General features: G+C 43.4%; 1 protein-coding gene and 1 pseudogene across 2 annotated transcripts in view; one reads left to right on the top strand and one right to left on the bottom strand.

The window, feature by feature from the left end:
* The window catches only part of GLP2R (glucagon like peptide 2 receptor), an 81,662-nt gene that overhangs the window by 38,045 nt on the left and 24,892 nt on the right, over positions 1-18,725 (top strand). Inside the window, exons 5-9 of the mRNA XM_079134368.1 lie at positions 2,909-3,015; positions 4,960-5,113; positions 6,058-6,217; positions 7,710-7,770; positions 8,732-8,801. Coding sequence (XP_078990494.1) covers positions 2,909-3,015; positions 4,960-5,113; positions 6,058-6,217; positions 7,710-7,770; positions 8,732-8,801 — 552 coding nt within the window. The remainder of the gene's footprint in view (positions 1-2,908; positions 3,016-4,959; positions 5,114-6,057; positions 6,218-7,709; positions 7,771-8,731; positions 8,802-18,725) is intronic.
* LOC306658453 (tRNA-specific adenosine deaminase 1-like) lies at positions 11,382-15,078 on the bottom strand (annotated as a pseudogene). The gene is made up of 2 exons (XR_013767016.1): positions 14,849-15,078; positions 11,382-13,386 (listed from the first exon to the last, which is right to left on the bottom strand). The product of XR_013767016.1 is annotated as a tRNA-specific adenosine deaminase 1-like (transcript).

Below are 18,725 nucleotides of genomic sequence, written 5' to 3'. Positions count from 1 at the left end.
TTCTATCCTATTGGATATGCTTTCTATGGAGTTCTTAATTTGGTTTATTGTTTCCTTCATGTCAAGGATTTCTGTTTGGTTTTTTTTCAATATCTCTAACTCTTTATTGAAATGATCTTTTGCTTTCTGTATTTGCTCTTTTAACTGTCGATTGGTGCGATCGTTCAATGCTTGCATTTGCTCTTTCATCTCATCGTTTGCTTCTCTGATCATTTTAATTATGTACATTCTGAACTCCTTTTCTGTCATTTCTTCTGCCATGCTGTCATTGGGTTTTATTGATGTAACATCTAGATTTGTTTGCATCATTTTCTTTCCTTGTTTTCTCATATTGTTCAGGTATCAGTGGACCGCTGAGATATTGCAGATTTCCTCTGTTGATTTACAATGTCCCTGAAGATTTCTATATATATCCCCTCTTAGCCTTCAGTAGGCTGAAGTCTTGGAGGAAGTTGATAATGTGGTGCTCCACAAGGAAGCTGCCTCTCTAGGAGTGGTGGCCTTCAGGTGGGGTATATTCCCTGCTAGTGGGCAGAGGTGCCTCCACTTGTTGACCAATGGTCATCCAAAGGGGACCTAGGCTGTGGGCTGAGGCAAGGCCTGTTTGGGCCTGTGTCTCTGGTTTTACCGTCCTTGTGGGGAAACCTCACCAGGCAGGGAAGACTCACCCAGTGGGGAGGTCTCGCTGGTCAGTTTCCTCCTAGAGGTTCCCCTCAATTTACAGCTACTGCCTGGGCTGGGCTGCCTTCCTCTGCAAAGTTTCCAGGGGCCCGGCCCTACCTCCTGGGCCTGGGAGCCTCACCCTTCGCAGATGAATCTCCTTAGGCTGCCCCTCCTCAGAGAATTTGCCCACAGGCCTGGAACCTTCACTCCGCCCTAAGCCTGTCTCTGTGCGGCTCTTCCACCCAGAAGCCTCCTAGATCCTGGGACCCTGCTCTGCACCTAATCGCCTGGCTGCGTGGCCCCTCCTCTGAGCAGCCACCTGTGGCCCCGAACAATCGCTCTGAGTCCCAGAGACCCGCCACAGGCCTCTTCCTCCAGACAGCCGCCCAGTATTCCGGTGCGGTCACTAGGAGTCCAAGAAACTCACTTCGTGCCTCCTCCTCCCACCAACTACCCGTAGCCCGGGGCAATCAATCACTCCGAGTTGAAGTGACCCTCCCCGTTCCTCCTCCTTCTCCAGATAACCCCCCGGGTGTTCAGGAGCAGTCCCTCTGAGTGGCTCTGAATCCACGTGACCCGCTGTACGGGTCCTCTGGGCACCGCCCGGAGCTCAGGTGCGGCCACTCAAGACCAAGCATCCCACCACGCTTCTCCTCCAGGCAGCCCCCCTGTGTTCAGGAGCTGTCACTTTAAGACCAAACAACTCACCACTCGCCTTCTCCTCTGAGCAGCCGCCTGGAGCGCTAATGCAGTCACTGCGAGTCCAAAGGACCCGCCGCGCTCCTCCTCCTCCTTCTCCTACTCCTCCGGGCAGGCCCCGGGGTTCAGAAGTGGTCAGAGTCCAAACAGCTCGCCACGCAGCCCCTTCTCTGGCAACCGCCTGTAGCTCTGGTGTAGTCACCCGAATCCAAGCGGCCGCGCTCCTCTTCCTCCTCCTAGTCCTCAGGGCAGGCCCCGGTGTTCAGAAGCGTCGTTCTGATTCCAAACAGCTCGCCGCGCAGCTTCTCCTCTGGCAACCGCCTGTTGCTCTGGTGCAGTCTCTCCGAATCCAAGTGGCCACGCTCCTCTCCTCCTCCTCAGGGCAGGCCCCGGTGTCCTGAGTCCACACAGTTCTCCTCGCCACTCTTCCCCTGGGCAGCCGCCGGAGCCCCAGTGGCTGCTCCGAGTCCCAGCGCTGTGCCGAGCGGCCTCCTTTACGGCGCTCCCAGCTGTCCGAGTTCACTGCTCCAGCGGGGGGAGGGGCGTCTCGCCGGCAGTTCTACTTCACAAAGTTTCCTGCGTTCCGGGACCCCCATCCCATCCGGGATGCCCCCCCAGGGGGTGAGAGTCACCCAGCTGCTTTGAGTTGGTCCCAAGCGTCTCAATATCTCCTCTTTTGAATCCTGAGTCCTGGAGCAACATGAAATGCAGCCACCCTCTAGGCCGCCATCTTGAAAACCAGATTTATCAATTTTTATGTTCAATGTATGTACATTTTATGGTGCATCAATTACATATCACAAATTATGCAAGCAAGTTCAATACCTAATTTGGTAGGTGTTAACTATTTACTGTGGGGTTTTGTACAGAAAGTTATTAAGAAACAATATTTTTTAATTGTTCTAGTTTGTTATACATGACAGTAGAATGCAATTTATACATTTTGATAGATCATACATAAATACCTTGACTGCAATATATGTAATGGATTGAGGGAGAAGGTGGAACTCTGTTGGAAAATTGCACTTAATAACACAGAATTTCTAATAAATGATCTCTGTTCACACTCAGGCTATCATGGACTTAGAGAAAACATTACCCAGTTCTATTGGGCCATCTTCAAAGAAATCATATATGAACAATCACTTTAGGAAGGATTCAATCAGATAGAAATTTGGCCTAGTCCTCCAGGAAGGATTAGGAAGAGACTCTAGGAATAGCACTCCCTGGGACAAAGAGTTGGTCCTCATTTCCTAGATATCCTCTTGTCCTAGATGCAGCTTATGATATTGTGACTCTCAGGCATCAGTGCTGGGCTATGGATCCAGTCATGGGGTGAGATCCACTGTGGGCTCTGAGGTGTGTCAGAGAGCAGACCAAGTCACCCTGCATGGAAGTCAACAAGGAGAGCAAAGGAGAGGTTTAGAAACATGGTGGGGGACCTGGACACATCTCAGTCTATGCCTAGACCCATTGTGGCCCTGGGTATGCAGCTGGGGGTTGTAGGCTCTGTCTTGATCATCATCTGTTCTTCCTCTGTGTTCAGGTGGAGAATTATGCCTTGCTGTCATCTTTGCAGCTGATGTACACCGTGGGATACTCCCTCTCTCTTGTCTCCCTCCTCCTGGCTCTTACACTCCTTTTGTTTCTTCGGTGAGTAGAACTTCTGCAGATGTACAATCAGGCATGTATCATACAATGGCTACCTCTGAAAGCAGTATTAGGCAGAATGATGTCATGGTTCACCAGAATTGGAAGTGACCTGAAAGTCTTCAGTGCATCCCTCCCATTTTGCAGATGGAGAGAAAGAAAGGAGTTATCTAAGTTCCAGTGAGAGACATTGAATTGTGACTGGCCATAAATCCAGACTGACACACAGCTAGAACGTGAATCCAGGACTCCTTTGGACTAGATGCCATCTGTGCCCTCACCCTAGTCTCAATCCCTGATCACACTCATTACTACCACACCCCCTTCTTACCACAACTCTATCAGAGCCATTATACTTACAGAAGAGATTAAGAAACTTCCTTAAAGGTAAGTGGATGGTGGAGCTGGGATTTTAACCCAGCATCCTTGAAATCCATTTAGCTGTTAATTACTTAAGTGCTTCCTTCCAGCACTTCATATGCTTCAAGTCATTTAAATCTCTTCCTAATTCAAGTTAAGATTAATTCTGATCCTAGGAGATTAGTGTTAATATTGTCCCCTTTTAAGTGAGTTAACTGAAATATGGAGAGACAAAGTAACTTGTCCAAGCTCACACAGCCCATAGGTGATGGAACCAGGGTCCGAGCATTTTTGCTTGTACTGTCTTTCAGAATTCAAAGCCTCAATGATTTTACTAAATCACATTTTTAGGTATCACCCAAGTGAGATATTTATAGACCCGCTGGGGAGCCCTCAAAGGCTGTCCTGTGGTCTTGGCCCATTAAGAAACATAAGTGAGTATAACATGGCAGAATGAGGGTTCAGCACCAGTGCAGGAGGCTGGAGGGAACCCTGGAAATGATGTGGGTGCTAGTTCCAGGGCACCTCCCGCACTGGGATCTGCTAGCCCCAGGTCTGAATCTCATTTGACTTCCCCAACTCCAGAATGTTCTGTGGTTCTCAGAGCAGAGTCCTGACCATCTACCCCACTGAAAAAACTATTCTTGAGCTTTGGTAGCATTCTACAGCCTGTGACCTCTGACTACCTATGACCTCCCTCTACACGTTTCCAAAGTCCCTGAACCAATCCAGGATAAAATAACTGCTCAACCCTGCAGGAAGCAATGCCAGCTGAGCTGGGTTAACCAAGTATCTGTTTTGCCTTAGACTCCAGAAGGAGAAAGGCTCAGTCCCTGCCCACTGTTTGGTCAGGCAGGAGGATGCATACATCATAAAATACAAGGACCTGCCTTGAGTCCTTTAATAAGTAATAGCTCTAAACCAAAGTAGGATGAGGTATGTGCTGCACAGGAGGTGCAGTGGTGGAAAGGAATCCTTCAGTTAGAGAGACCGAGGATGCACTATGTCACATCAGCTTGTATGACAAAGAGTCACCAGGAGGTTCCAGAGAGAGGAACTGAACTGGTATTTTTCTGAACACTTATTAGATGCATTTTAAATGAATGAACTCCCCCACGCCTCTGAGACAAATGCTTTTCTTCTCACAGGCAGCAGAGCCTCGGAGAGCCATATTTAGCCTCAGAGATTCTGGGTTTGAATCTCAACTCTATTAATTAATGTTGTGGGACTTTGGACCAGCAACTGAACCTTCCTACTTCAGTTCCACCATTTATGAAATCAGGGTAATGAGACAGCCCACTCTTCTAGGGATGGCAAAGAGGAAGGACACCCACAAGTTCACACACATATAAATGACTTGGAAATGGCCTGGCACATCGAACACGGCATATAATGACAGTTACTTTTACCCTTATTTTATGGCTAAAGAAAATGAGGCACAGAGAAGTAAGATCACATACCTGAGAAGTTGGAGCCTTCACTAAGAAATTCTGTCTTTAGTGGTGGATATGCACGTGGGTCAGGCAGGGACGTTTTGGCCCCAGCCATTCTTTCCTAAGGGAGACACTTGTTTCTCTCTCTGCACAGAAAGCTCCACTGTACACGCAACTACATCCACATGAACTTGTTTGCTTCATTCATCCTAAAAGCCCTGGCTGTGCTGGTGAAGGACATTGTCTTCGATAACTCTTACTCCAAGAGGCCAGACAATGAGAGTGGGTGGATGTCCTACCTGTCAGAGGTAATCCCCCTCTCTCCTCCACCATCTCAATTCAGCCTCCCACCGACTGGGTCAGACTTGGGAATTAGAGGGCAGGTGGGTGGGCCTCTCTGGCTGGAGAGACAGCCCCCCAAGAGTGGGCCAAGTAAAGGAATCCAGAGGTGGACGGGCTCACCAATGGCTACTATGTGTTCTTGGGTGGGAAAAGTTTTTACTGTAAGCAAAATCCTGTTATTGATTTCTTTTTTTTTGTATTTTCACTCTTTTTCTTTATTTATTTTGGACTAGATCAACCTGTTTTACAACTGTAATTTCTTTAAAAGCAGCAGAGATTTTCCACCTTGAAAAACAATAGAGACCATTTTACCTTTATCATGCTAATAATCTGTTAAACTAAACTTGCCTTCCTGGAATCGACCTGATGAAGTTTTGATGGATTATACTTCCTCTGTATTACTGGGTTCAATTTGCTACTACTGTTTTTGTTTAGCATTTCTTCATGAACATTCATGAGAAAGATTGGTCCGTCATTTTCTTTTCTTATAATGCCTTTGTCAAGCTGGGGTATCAAGTTTGTGTTGACCTTTTAAATTGGTACATATTCCCTCTTTTACTATTTACTGGAGGAATTTAAGATTTATATTATTTCTTACTTATATGTTTGAAAGATTATACCAGTGAAGCCATTTGAACCCAGAGTTTTCTGAATTGGAAGGTTTTAAATTATGGCTTAACTATTAATTTCATGTTCAGATTTTTCTACTCTGTTGTCAATGGTAGTCAAGACTTTTACTAGGTACTTCACATTCTTTATTATTGCCGTCTCTCTGAGATGGTCAGCAAAGGTCCAGGAGAGAGGAGTGGACAGGGACAGAGGTTGCATCCAGGGAGGCCCTTCTCTGCTCACCTGGGGTTCAGATGCTCGGAAAGGGAGGACTTACCCTCAGGTGTTCTGCCCTCTGCAGATGTCCACCTCCTGCCGCTCGGTCCAGGTTTTCCTGCACTACTGCGTGGGTGCCAACCACTTATGGCTGCTGGTGGAAGGTCTTTACCTGCATGCACTGCTGGAGCCCACAGTACTTCCTGAAAGGCGGCTGTGGCCCAGATACCTGGTGGTGGGTTGGGGTGAGTAACATGACCTCCAGCCTCTTTTCCTGAGGATCTTGAGAATGCTGGATCCAGATAGAGACTTTTGTCGCAGTTAGAAAACCAACTGGAGGATGGTTTCTGGCACAGATAATTTCTCAGTGATAAGAGGCTATGAAGATAAGGGTGTGTGTGAGTGAACGAGCAAGTGTGTGCGTGTGTGCATGCACATACACATTTGCTATACAGGTCTTATATGCCAATGCACACATTAAAAAATTTGAAAGGTCTTTGGTGGAATCAGATAATATTCCTCCTACCTTGTTCCCAACTGCATTACTCTGCTTATGGATGCCATAACAACGTACCTGTGTGGTTTAAACAACAGATGTGGTTCTGAAGGTTGGGGAGTCCAGCATGGTTAGTATGTTAGGTTTTTGTCACTGTGACCAGATACTTGAGAAACTTGAAGGAAGAAGAATATTGATTTTGGCTCACAGTTTCAGAGGTTTCAATTCATGGTTGGCTGGCTCCATTGCTGTGGGCCTGTAAGACAGAATATCATGATGGAAGGGTGTGGTGAAGGAAAACTGCTCAGCTCATGATAGCCAGGAAAGAGAAAGAGAGAGAGTGAAGAAGGGGTAGGGGACAGAAACAGCCTTCCAGAGAACATCCCCAGTGACCTACCTTCTCCAACTAGGCCCCATCTCCCACAGTTTCTACTACCTCCCCATAATGACACCAAATAATTAATCCATTCATGGATGAATCTATTGACGAGGAGAGAGCCTTTGTGATCCAATCACTTCCTCAGAGCCACACCTCTGAACAGTGCTGCATAGGGGACCAAACCTTCAACGCGTGCGCCTTTGGAGAGTATTCCAGATCTCACCCATAACAGTTGGGTTTTGATGAGGGATCTCTTTCTGACTTGCAGACTGCTGCCTTCCTGATGTATCCTCACACGGTAGAGAGAGAGTGTAAGCAAGCTCTCTAGTCTCTTTTTATAAGGACGCTAATCCCACTATGAGGACCCCACCCTCATGGCCTCATTTAAATCGATTTACCTCCAAAGACCCTACCTCCAAATATTGTTGCATTGAGAGTAGGGATTCAACATATGAATTTTGGGAGGATATATTCAGTCTATGCATTTTTTTTGTTTTAATTTTAAAAATATGACCAAGAATATTCAGATCTGGAAACTATGCCTTCACAAACCCTTGTAGAATTTGATGCTGCAGGATTCATAGGAAACAACGTGGGCCCAGAAGGCAGGAGATTTGGTTAATGTCCTTGAATTTATTTTAAACTGCTTTGTGACAGGTGGCAAATCCCTTCTCCTCTGGGTCCTGGTTTCTTGTTGTAAATTAATGAATGGGCCTGTGCCACTCTAGTTCTCACTGTCTGTGATTCCATGTTGGGCTTTTGAGTTTTAACTAGCTGTTCTGGGCCCCCTCAGGCTGGGGTGGGAGCCAGGCAGGTGTGGCCAATCAGCTCCTAATTATGCTTCTCTGTGCTTTCTCCACAGCTTTCCCTGTGCTGTTTGTGGTGCCCTGGGGTTTTGCCCGTGCACACCTGGAGAACACGGGGTGGGTAATTTACTTGGTTTTACTCTTTCCTGAATTAGTAATTCCTAGATATGCCCAAATATAGAGAGCTACATCGTTTCCCCAAAGACAATAGCCAACTCTTCCCACTTCATCCATCTAGAATATATTGAGGAATGTAGATAAAGTAAATCAAAGATCTTGTAGTCATTAGTTTATTAATTTAGTTACACATGCAAATTATCACAAAGATGCTGTGTAGGTTAGCTGTGATGTTGGATACATAATGACATAGCCCAGCAATAGGTATCACACATTGTTCACAGAGAGAAAAAAAAAGCAGAAACAATAAAAATCCATGAATGCTCATTAGGATGAGAATCATTGAACAAATTGTAGCAAACTTACATTGTGGAATATTATGACAACACACATACACAAAACAAGCTAGTTATTATCTTTTGACTTTTAGAGACTAAATCTTAATGGATATTTTAAGCTTCTTGCTGAACAATGTATATTATGTGATTCCAATTTTCCTCCAAATGATCACCACCCAAGACACACACACACATACACACACACACACACACATCTATACATGTATATGTATATTTGTATATATGTATATATATATACCATATTCATAATCTCATGTGCATATATGTACCATGAATATGCCCCATAAGTACATAATGCCTTACATATGAACATTTATATGTATATGAATATGTATTTCATATACATATATAAACTGTTTGGTACAGTAATAAGAAACCTCTAATGAAGGATTTATGTTTGTATGAACATGGAGAAACATGTGGAAGAACCCATGTGCTGGACCATTAACATGGAAGAGCATTGGATTTTGATCCTAATTCAAAGGAATTTGATTCTCTTCTGTCCCTGTCTTACCTTTTGGGACACAGCTTGAAGGTGAGCATCCTTTTGACACACAGCCTTGTCTGATTTCTGTCTCCTCCTACCCGTTCTTTGTCCTTAGATGCTGGGCAACAAATGGGAATAAGAAAATCTGGTGGATCATCCGAGGACCCATGTTGCTTTGTGTAATGGTAAGGAAGACTCTACCCACCTCTTTCCCTTCTGAGCTCAGCAACTGGAGAACACCCCCATGCCTCCATCCCCCAAATTCTCTGGCCCTTTAAGAAGGAGAGGCTGAGTGGTGAGCAGTTTCTGATGAAGAGGAAGTGAGAGAATTCCCCTTGTTCTGGTTCAGGTCTTTGAGTCAGGGTTATACTGTAAGCCTTCTCTGTGTTTGCAGTTACATGCAGGGATCTTGGTAGTTCCATGACCCTGTACTCAAAGGCTGTGACATGGACCCAGCCCTAGGTGGCATGAAGTAGTCCAGTGACAGCTATACTATCAGCTGTATCTTAACACCTTTAGTAGGAAGGAGGAAGAGACCAAAGAAACTACTTTTAGAAGAGAAATACACACAAAATATATTAACACCAATCTTTTGTGGGTAGTGGAATCAGGAAAGAGATGATGCTCTGAGACCTCAAGGCAAAAAGGCCTTGATTTGTTGTGGTCCAAAATATTTTGCATGAGAAGAGATGACTGACCTAAAATCACAAATCCCCTTTAAGTGATAGGGTGCAAAAAATGAAATCTGTCAATGAAGCTTGAGGGAAGGGTCAGGGAGTTAGCCAATGGTAGGAAGACTGGCAAGATCCATGAGGGTGACAGTAGGGCTTCACCCTAGACATAGCACCATCACCTCAGGAAGCCCATTGTGTGCTAGGCACAGTACTCTGTGCTCTACTGACTCTCCAAGTCATTGCTGGATTGTCCATTTTTTTTCCATTTTTTGTAAATAATGTAGTGTCATGAAAGAAAAAGCTATTTTTTGAAATAGAGGAATATCAACATTTATCAATAATTGATGGCCATTCTCTGCTCAGACCTGGGTGTGACCTGGAAAGAATAATGTTTGTAGAAATGGCAGGAAAACCAAGGGTGTGGAGAAGTCCTAGATTTTAAGAGCTGTATCATGTCTAACCTATGAGGTGGCACACATGCTTCTGGTATGTTCTCTTCAGTTGCTGGACACTTGGTAGAGAGCAAATGTTCCAAAGGAAGTCAACACACCAGTCCACTCATGGCACTGTGAGCCCTGCCTCACCTGCCCCTTGTCTCATTTCTCCACAGTCCTTTCTTCTCCAGTCACACTGTGAAGTCAGGGTCCCAGCACCCACCTCTTTTCTAGGTACCTCTACCACTTCCCAGTAACATGTATTAAGTGCCTTCTACATACCAGCACCAGTTCTAAGTACTTTGTGTATTTGAATTGAATCATCTTCCCAATTGACCTATGAAGAAGGTGCTATTATATTTATTGTATTGGCGAGGACACTGAGTAGATGAGAAGTTACTTCCCTAAAGCCATAGAACCAGTGAGTGGGAGCTGGATCTCAGTCAAAAGGGTCTGACAGGATGACTGCTGGCACCTGTGACCACAACACTGCACTATTGCTCAAAAAATATGTATTGCCTCTAGAGCCGGAACCTGGGGTCTTAACTTCTGCAACTCTTTCAAACATCACTACCTTGGCTCAAATGCCAGGCTTCTAACTCCTTCTCTCCACCATCTTCTCCATTGCTGACCCATTGCTTATCTTTTAAGTCTTGTGCCAAGTGTCAATGTCTCTGTACAATTGAACCAGAATAGTCAGATACATACCCTCCTAAGAGTCCTGAATCCCACACAAACTTCTGCTTCAACCCCAGCAAATATCAACTTCTTGTTTAGAACCTGTTGGCTGCCATTATAAGCCACATGTTCTATTCATCCTGGCAGCTAGCCTAAGTATATGGTAGGCACTCGATAAACTTACTCAATGGATATTTGTGATCCACACTCCAGGCACTAGAAGGTTCTTGCTAATTTGGAAGAATAAAGGAGGAGAGAAGTCAGTAGTTCTCACTATGATGGAATTCAGGCTCCATCTAGCTGTATCCTTAATATTTAACTCTGCAGTCTTCTAGAAGTTAAAGCAATACCTCTCAAAACATCTCCAACTTAATTGCTCTTAGAATCACCCTGGGTGTCTCTAAAAATTTTTTTGACCTGAGTGCCTCCTGCAGATATTTTTATTTCTTTGATCTCAGTAGTGGCCTGGGGATTCTAATGTGAAGCAAGGTTGAAAAGCATTTTGCTATACCCTTGCTCTTCAAAGGGAGACCCAGTAGCACCCTGTCAGACTCTACTGTGCTTGTCATAAATTCAGATTTCAGGTCACTGCCCCAACCTATTGAATCAGACTGCATTGTAACGAGATTCCCAGATTTTTTTTTTTCAAAGGAAAAAGTACATTTAATTCCATCAAAATTTTAAACTTTTGTGCTTTAAAAGATTATAAAGTGAAATAACAATTTATTGAACTGGAGAAAATATTTAGAAATAATATATCTAATAAAGAACTAGTATCCAAAGTATATAAAAGAATCTTAAAATGCTCTAAAAAGATTAACAAATTAACAAAGTGGGCAAAGAATGGGAATAGGTATTTTGTCCAAAGAAGATTTACAAATGGCTGGGTGTGGTGACCTATAACTCTGGGAGCTTGGCAGGCTGAGGCAGGAGGATCCTAAGTTCAAAGCCAGCATCAGCAACTTAATGAGACCTTGTTTCAAAATAAAAAGTAAAATAAGGACTGAGGATGTGGCTCAGAGATTATGAGGCCCTGGGCTCAATTCCTTGTACCAAAAAAGAAGCTATACAGATGGATAACAATTTCATAAAAAGATGCTCAACCCCTTTAGTCATTAGGGAAATGTAAATCAAGACCATAAAGAGATATCACTTCACACTGAGTAGAATAGCCACAATAAAAAAAGAGACAATAAAAAGAGTTGCACAGAATGGAGGGCCACTGGAACTCCCTTTCACATTGTTGGTGGGAATGTGAAATGGCATAGCCGCCTTACTCACAATAGACAAAAAGTAAAGTAAAACAACCCAAATATGTATCAATTCATGAACTGATAAGCTAAATGTGGCATATTCATACAATGGGATATTATTTAACCATAGACAAAAATGAAGTATTGATACAAGTTACAACATGAGTGAAGCATGAAAATAAGCTATGTGAATGAAACCAGACACAAAAGGGCACATATTATATGGTCTGTTGATATGAACTGTCCAGGAGACAAACTCATTAAGACCGAAAGTGAATTAAACTTCCAAGTGCCAGGGAGAGGAAGGAACAGGTAGTTAACTGCAAATGGGCAAAGTTTTCTTGGGGGGTAGGGGGGATGAAAATGTTCTAGAGTCATCTAGTGAAGGTGTGAGTTCACAGTCACCATCTTCTCCTGCTCCACTATGCTGTACCTGGCCTGAAGACTTCTGATTCCTTTCTTTGTTGTTCCTGTGGAAAGCAATTAGCAGTAACATCCAATGGCTGCTCAGGAACTGCAGCCCAGCTGATAGCTGCCCCACATGGAACAAGTCGGCTGGAACTGTCAGCTCTTTTTGCCTGTACTGCACAGCGGCTCTGTTCAAACAGTAAACCTGACTGCTGTATTTTTGGTTCTTGAACTCCAAAGCCTTTGGGTAAAGCCAAGACATTCTGACACCTCCCAATCAGTGCTCTGCATGGCTTCCTGGCTGTATGGGCACTTCCCAATGACCACAGCTGACAGGTAGATGGGCTCTTCCAGGAAATGCGTCAACAGTGCACCCTGGCATCCAAGGACATTCCATCGGGCCATCTTGTCACTGCATGACATGGAGCAAGTCCTGTCTCCCCGGCCCGGCTTCATTCGGAGCAACCCCACCTGGTGATATGCAGCGCCTGGCTTCCTTAAGTCTTCAGCTTCTCCAGGCACACACTTGGCTCCAGTTCTATAAATGTCCACTACTGTGGCACTTCTGGGAGCTACACAGGTGACAGCAGCCAGTCTCTTTAAGTGAGGTTTGAGCCACTGACACCTGGTGCAAATGGGCCACTTTCTTCCTTGCCGTGGTGTGCTGTACCATTGGTGAAGAACCTGGCAGAAGTTCCAGGTTCAAGTCTCATCTTTTTGGTTACCGGACTGTCAGGGTCTTCACATTTCCTTTCATTTTCAGAAGTCTTCAGGTTACCATTGGCTTCTAAGGTTAAACTGCTGTCCTGACCTCTGCTGACAGGACAGCAAGGCTGTTCCTCAAACTCAAGCATTGGAATGATAGAGGCATCCCCACAGGGTGTATGGCTGGAGAAAAACACAAAAAAGAGGTCTGGTCTGAGTTTCCACATTCCTCTTTGAGTTCCTGGGACAAAGATACTCTCCTTGTTCAGGGTAGCTGCCAACTGGAGCTGATAGAGAAGGTACCTTTGAAAACTCCTTCTGGCTATAATCTCAGCATGGCTATCATTGAGGATATCTCCGCTCCTCCTCATTTTGGATTGGCCTATGCTTTTTGTTCCTGTTCCCATTGAGACAACTTCCTTTATCACTTGCACTGGCTTATCAGGAGTATCACTGGGCTGGTAAACTGGAAACTGTATCTTCACTACAGCTGCCAATAACGTCCATTCACGGTTTGGTTCTGGCTTCCCTTGCTTGGGCAGCCTAATCCCATAATGCTCATAGCACAGCTGAGCAATCTCATCTGGGGTCCATATGGTTGGAGCTGGTGCTGAGTCTCTGATCAAAAGCCACAACCATCACAAGTACAGAAAGGAGAACCAGTGCCAGATGCTAGTCTCGCACCAATGCTTCGACAGTCTTTCCAATGTAGCCCAACTGTGTTCAGACTAAGATTCCTCTATCTGGAACTCTAGTTCATTTTTTTTTATTACCTCCCTGTACTTTTCTCATCTTCAGTGAAAGATTAAAGCCCCAAATCCCACCAACCACAGAAAGCCTTATTTCTTCAAGATCTTAAAAAAATGTTAGATATCTGACAAATCTCTAATCAATCTGCATCTACTACTCAACAAAAAAGCAAATGACAGGGAAGTGTCCTCACTACTTCAATCTCTCTCTGGAAACAGCATGTAAAGGTTTGCAGAAGTCAACCTGCTTTGGGCAAACTCTCACCACTCAATTTAGACATGTTCTTTTTAGGCACTGTATTTTTCTCTTCTTTCTCCTACAACAGAATGAATCTCTACCTCCCTCTAGAAAATCGCCTTGGGAGATTTCCCACTAGTCAAGAGTTCTTAGAGGAACTGTGTTTAAGATGTGGGCATGGAGTTGTCCTTTCTGGGTTCTAATTCTGGATTTCTATAAATGAACTGTATTATATTGGGTAGCTTGGTAACTTTTTTTGTTTGCTTCCTCATCATTTAAAATAGTAGTAAGAGTAACCTATTAGGGTGACAAATAGTATTTACAAAAGCTACCATGTTTAACAATTAATGCCAACTGTGATTAATGTTACAAAAAATAATTTTTGATGACTGTTGTGGGTATTTTGCCTTGAGCTACTTGGTGAGGGTAAGGACTGTTGTAGGCACATGAAGTTAATTAAAAAAAAAAAAAAAAAAAAAAAAAGCAATAGCAGATCTGGGATATTTTGTAGGAAACTCTCCACTCTTGATTGCATTAGTGCTCACTATTTACATCCGGACCTCACTCGGACCCAAAGACATGAAAGCTTCTTAGTAGAAGATGTGATCATACAGCAATGAACATAGCTAAATATGGTAAAACAAAACACAAACAACAGTTGTGTTGTACTGAGCCCCAAATGTATATAGCTTCTGAAAGATAGTTATACAATGCTATTATTACAGTAAATGGTAATAGTTAATCAGACCATAAGTAGTTTTAAACAAAAATCTTGCAGGAACTGACAGAAATAGTGATTTTACAGTCAGAGAACCGAAGAAGTCTTGAATCTCTCTCTCTCTTTTTTTTGGTACCAGGGGTTGAACCCAGGGGCGCTTGGTATTTGCACAATCACAGAGGGCTGGGGACTCGAACCTGGGTCTCCAGCATGAGAGTCAGGCACTCTACGTGAGGAGCTATACGGCCAGCACTCCAGGGGTGCTTACTAACTGAACCACATCCCCAGTCCTCTTTTATATTTTATTACAGACAGGGTCTCCCTGCGGAGTTGCTTAGGGTCTCGCTAAGTAGCTGAAACTGGCATTGAACTCACGATCCTCCTGCCTCAGTCTCCCCAGTTGCTGGAATTACAGGCATGGGCCACAGTGCCCGGCAAGAAGTCTCGAACCTCTAGAAGCAAAGAAAAGCATGGAAAATCCTAATCTTTCATTTGGAAGGGACTTTCCCCTGTCATTTCCATGGAGGCATCACAAGCAGTATATTTTGTGAAGGGTATCTTGCCATCGACCCCTTCAGTCTCCTCGAGGCGCGCGGCCTCGGAGGGAACGACCCCAGATTTTGAATGCACACTAAAGTTAGTGAAGCTCTTTGTCCACAACTATAGTTCTCAAAACTGGCTGCACATTAGAAACACCACAGTGGCCCAGACCAACAACATCAGAAATTCTGTGAGTGGGACCCAGGCAGCCGTAGTTTTAAAAGCTCTCAAATGAGTCTAAAGGATGTCCAGGCTCTGGACCTTGCCACTTCAGCCTTCCATAGCTGTCCGGCATGCTTATTTCTCCTGGTGCTTCCTAATTCCTGGAGTGATATTCTCTTCTATCAGGACAAGAGAATCTACTCTATCCTCACCTTGGATAAAATAAGCTTTGCCTGCTGTTGCTTCTACAACTCCAGTTATGATTGGCTCCACAATCATCTTAGTTCACAATGGACACTTATCTTCCCATCCAAACCTTCTCCTCTTCCTGCTCATCCTACCCAGAAAACCATTCATCTATCCAGACAAGCAAGCCACGAATCTTGGTGTTATCATAGCTTCTGTCTTCTTCCTTGCTGCAACATTCACTTGGACTTCAATTCTTGTCAGTTCTCTCTCTAAAGATCCTTCTAAGTCGTCTTCTCCTTAATGACATTTTTACTGCTTATATTCAGTCCTCTGGTGTTTCTTGTGAAGACCTCTGTGCAAGCTTTCTGTTTGGTTTCCTTTCCTTCATTCTTGCCCCCAGCAATCTGTCTTCCATATTGCAGCCAGAGTGATCTTTTTGGAGTAAAATTTTACTGTCTCTCTTCTACTTTTGACTCTTTAGCTGGTCACCATTTCCCTAGGCTTAGTTCCAAACTCCTTAGTGTGGTAATCATTGGCATTCTTGTCTGCTTCCCTAACCACAGGTACCCTGCACTCTACTTGAATGGAGAAACCCAAAGTTCTCCAAATCCAATGTAATATTCCACTTTTCCCATACTTTTATATTCCCTCTTCCTGTAATATCCATCTGATGTCCCCACATCTGCCTAGTGAACTCTTTCTCTTTAGAAACAAAACTGTTAATTAATCTATTGCCCCAATTAACAAAAGTCCATAGGCATGCCTGGAAAGCATCATTTCACAATCATTCTCAGGACTATGAAGGTTTTAGAGAGGACATCGTTAAAAGATTGCTGTCTGTCTACAGAGACATGGGCAAGAGGAAATGAGCTTGAACAGAAATGGGAAAAGTTTCTCCTTGGTCAAAGGAAAGGATATTTATTTAACCATGAACTGATCAAATGCTAACAGGGATGATAGAGAAAATTCTTTCCTAAATGATAGGAATCTAAACCTGATGCTTTCCAAGCCCATATAGCTCTATGAGTCGAGGATGTTATTGCCTGACTTGAGAGCTTCCAGAAGAGTGGAAGGGAAAAGAAAATCCATAAAGTGGAGTAGAAAGAGCTGATCTAGGAGTAGGGAACCCAGACTCCACGACTGATCTTTGATGTATCCTTTAGCCAAGTGAATTAACCCCTCCGGGCTGCCATTTCTTCATTTATAAAATCAGAATTGGACTAGACCAGTGATTCTCTGCTAAGGGGTGATTCTACCCCTTTGAGATATGTAGCCCTGTCTGGGGACATTTTTAATTGTCAAAAATTGTGGGGACATTGTAATTATGTGATCCCACCAGAGGGAAAGGACTACCTCTTACAAACTTAGCATTCTATTGGTCTGAATATCCAATGCCTCCTCCAAAGGCATGGATCCTCTACTCCATTCTTCTGGGAAAAAAATCACTACATTGTATTTAAATCATTTACACAAATTAAAGACAAAAAATTTTTTAAAAAATTTTGGGGACAGTTTGCTACTCACATATAGTGGGTAAAGACCAGGAATGCAGTACAACCTCTTATAATGTGCAGAACAAGTAAGTAGACTGTCCCAAATGTCAGGGGTACTGAAGTGGAGAAAGCCTGGACTGGCCAGTGACTGCACCATAGAACAACCTAGGAGGCTTGCAAAATACCCAGCCTAGACTACACCCTGACTGATGTGGAGATCCCTCAGCACCAAATGCTCATTTATCTACTCTCTTCCATTTAGCATCTACTAAGCACCTTCTCTGTGCGGGCTTGGTACTAGGTTTGTTTCTGTCCTTGGAGATTCAGAATTTCATTGTTATCATTCTGAGGTCCATTAGACTGTAACTGAACCAATATCTGCTTTCATGTTTGGTCATATGTGACCACACACTGCAGTTTCTACAAATAGGAACAGGCATAACTTCAGCTCTAAAAGAGAATTCTCTGAACCACTACATGGGTCCTTGAATTACTGCATGGAGCAGAGCTCCCCACAATGCACTTGATTGTGTATAAGCCAAACATTATATCTTTATTGTGTTGAAATAATTTCTGTGACCTCCACATATATTCTATTTAAACAAAAATGCCATAAAAGTAATATAATAATCAAGACTGAGTTCGTAGCACTTGGTATTTCAATTTTCCTTTATCTTTACCATATTTGAACTTGGGATATAATTTCTGGGGCATGGAGCAGAGGTTTCTGGGAAAAATTCAACCCTCATGGTGAACAGAGTGTTGGTACCAAGGAAAATCTGCTATTCCAGGCTCCCTGGTAAGCATGCTCAGTTATCATAGTTGGTTCCTTTTGCACCCCCATACTGCGTCTGCATATCTTATCTGCATCTGGGTTGAACTGAATGTACATCATGCTGAATGTCCACACACATTGGCAGACTCCATTTGCTGCTCTGTTAGTACAAAATTTCCCATGTTTCAAAAATGCCCATAATGTGACAACCTGAAGAATCCAGATATTCTCTGGGTCTTTCACCAGACAAAAAAATAGGAAAATTCCTACCTCTTTCTTTATATAAGACTTTGCTACTTAGATTAGCCCATCATCCCTGAGTGTACATTTTGAATTGAGTCATATTGGAGCATGATATATTCTTATGTCTTAGTCTCTGTTACCCCCATAGAAAATCAATAAAGTTAATCTTACACATTCCATGGAACCTAATCCATAAGATGTTCTCTCCAAACAATGGGTCTAAGATCCAATCAGTCTGGGGATGATGCACTGGATTTATCCACTTGGATATTTACAGTGATGATAAGCATAATAATAGAGTAAATATTATTCTATAATAAATATACTTAATCTATATTAAAAAATAGTCTTATAGAATGATTACATTTTGCCCATATCCTTATCCTTGGAATCCTTGGAGACTGATCAGACTGAATGCTTGTTAAATAGATTTTTTTGAGTCAACAAATTGGAATTATCTGTTAATCTCATAAAGTCAAAGCCATTGCTTACTCTCACTGAATCTCCTCTGACAGTCTAAGAACTTGGGAAAACTGAGAAACTGGTAAAATCAGTCTTCGTTGACTTTATCTCTCTTTAGGTCCTATGTCCTACCAGGAACTCTGGAGCTCTGTGCTGTTCCAGGTTTCCGGAGACATATCATCCCTCCCATATTCTCCTTTTCTGAAGTGTTACCGTGAGAATCTCCCTGCATGCTGTGTCCTGTCCCATCCTCTACTTATCTTTGCCACACCCCATCTTCTACTTTACATGGTGAAAATAAATTGCAAATCAGATCATTGTTGACATTTTCCCTTTTGGAAAAATGAACAAATGAACGAGAGAAGGATTCCCTCCCTCCTCTCCTAGC

This window comes from Sciurus vulgaris (genome assembly GCF_902686455.1).
Source record: "Sciurus vulgaris genome assembly, chromosome: 3".
In the NCBI taxonomy this organism is placed as follows: Eukaryota; Metazoa; Chordata; class Mammalia; order Rodentia; family Sciuridae; genus Sciurus; species Sciurus vulgaris.
This window is presented reverse-complemented; position numbering and strand designations above follow the sequence as displayed.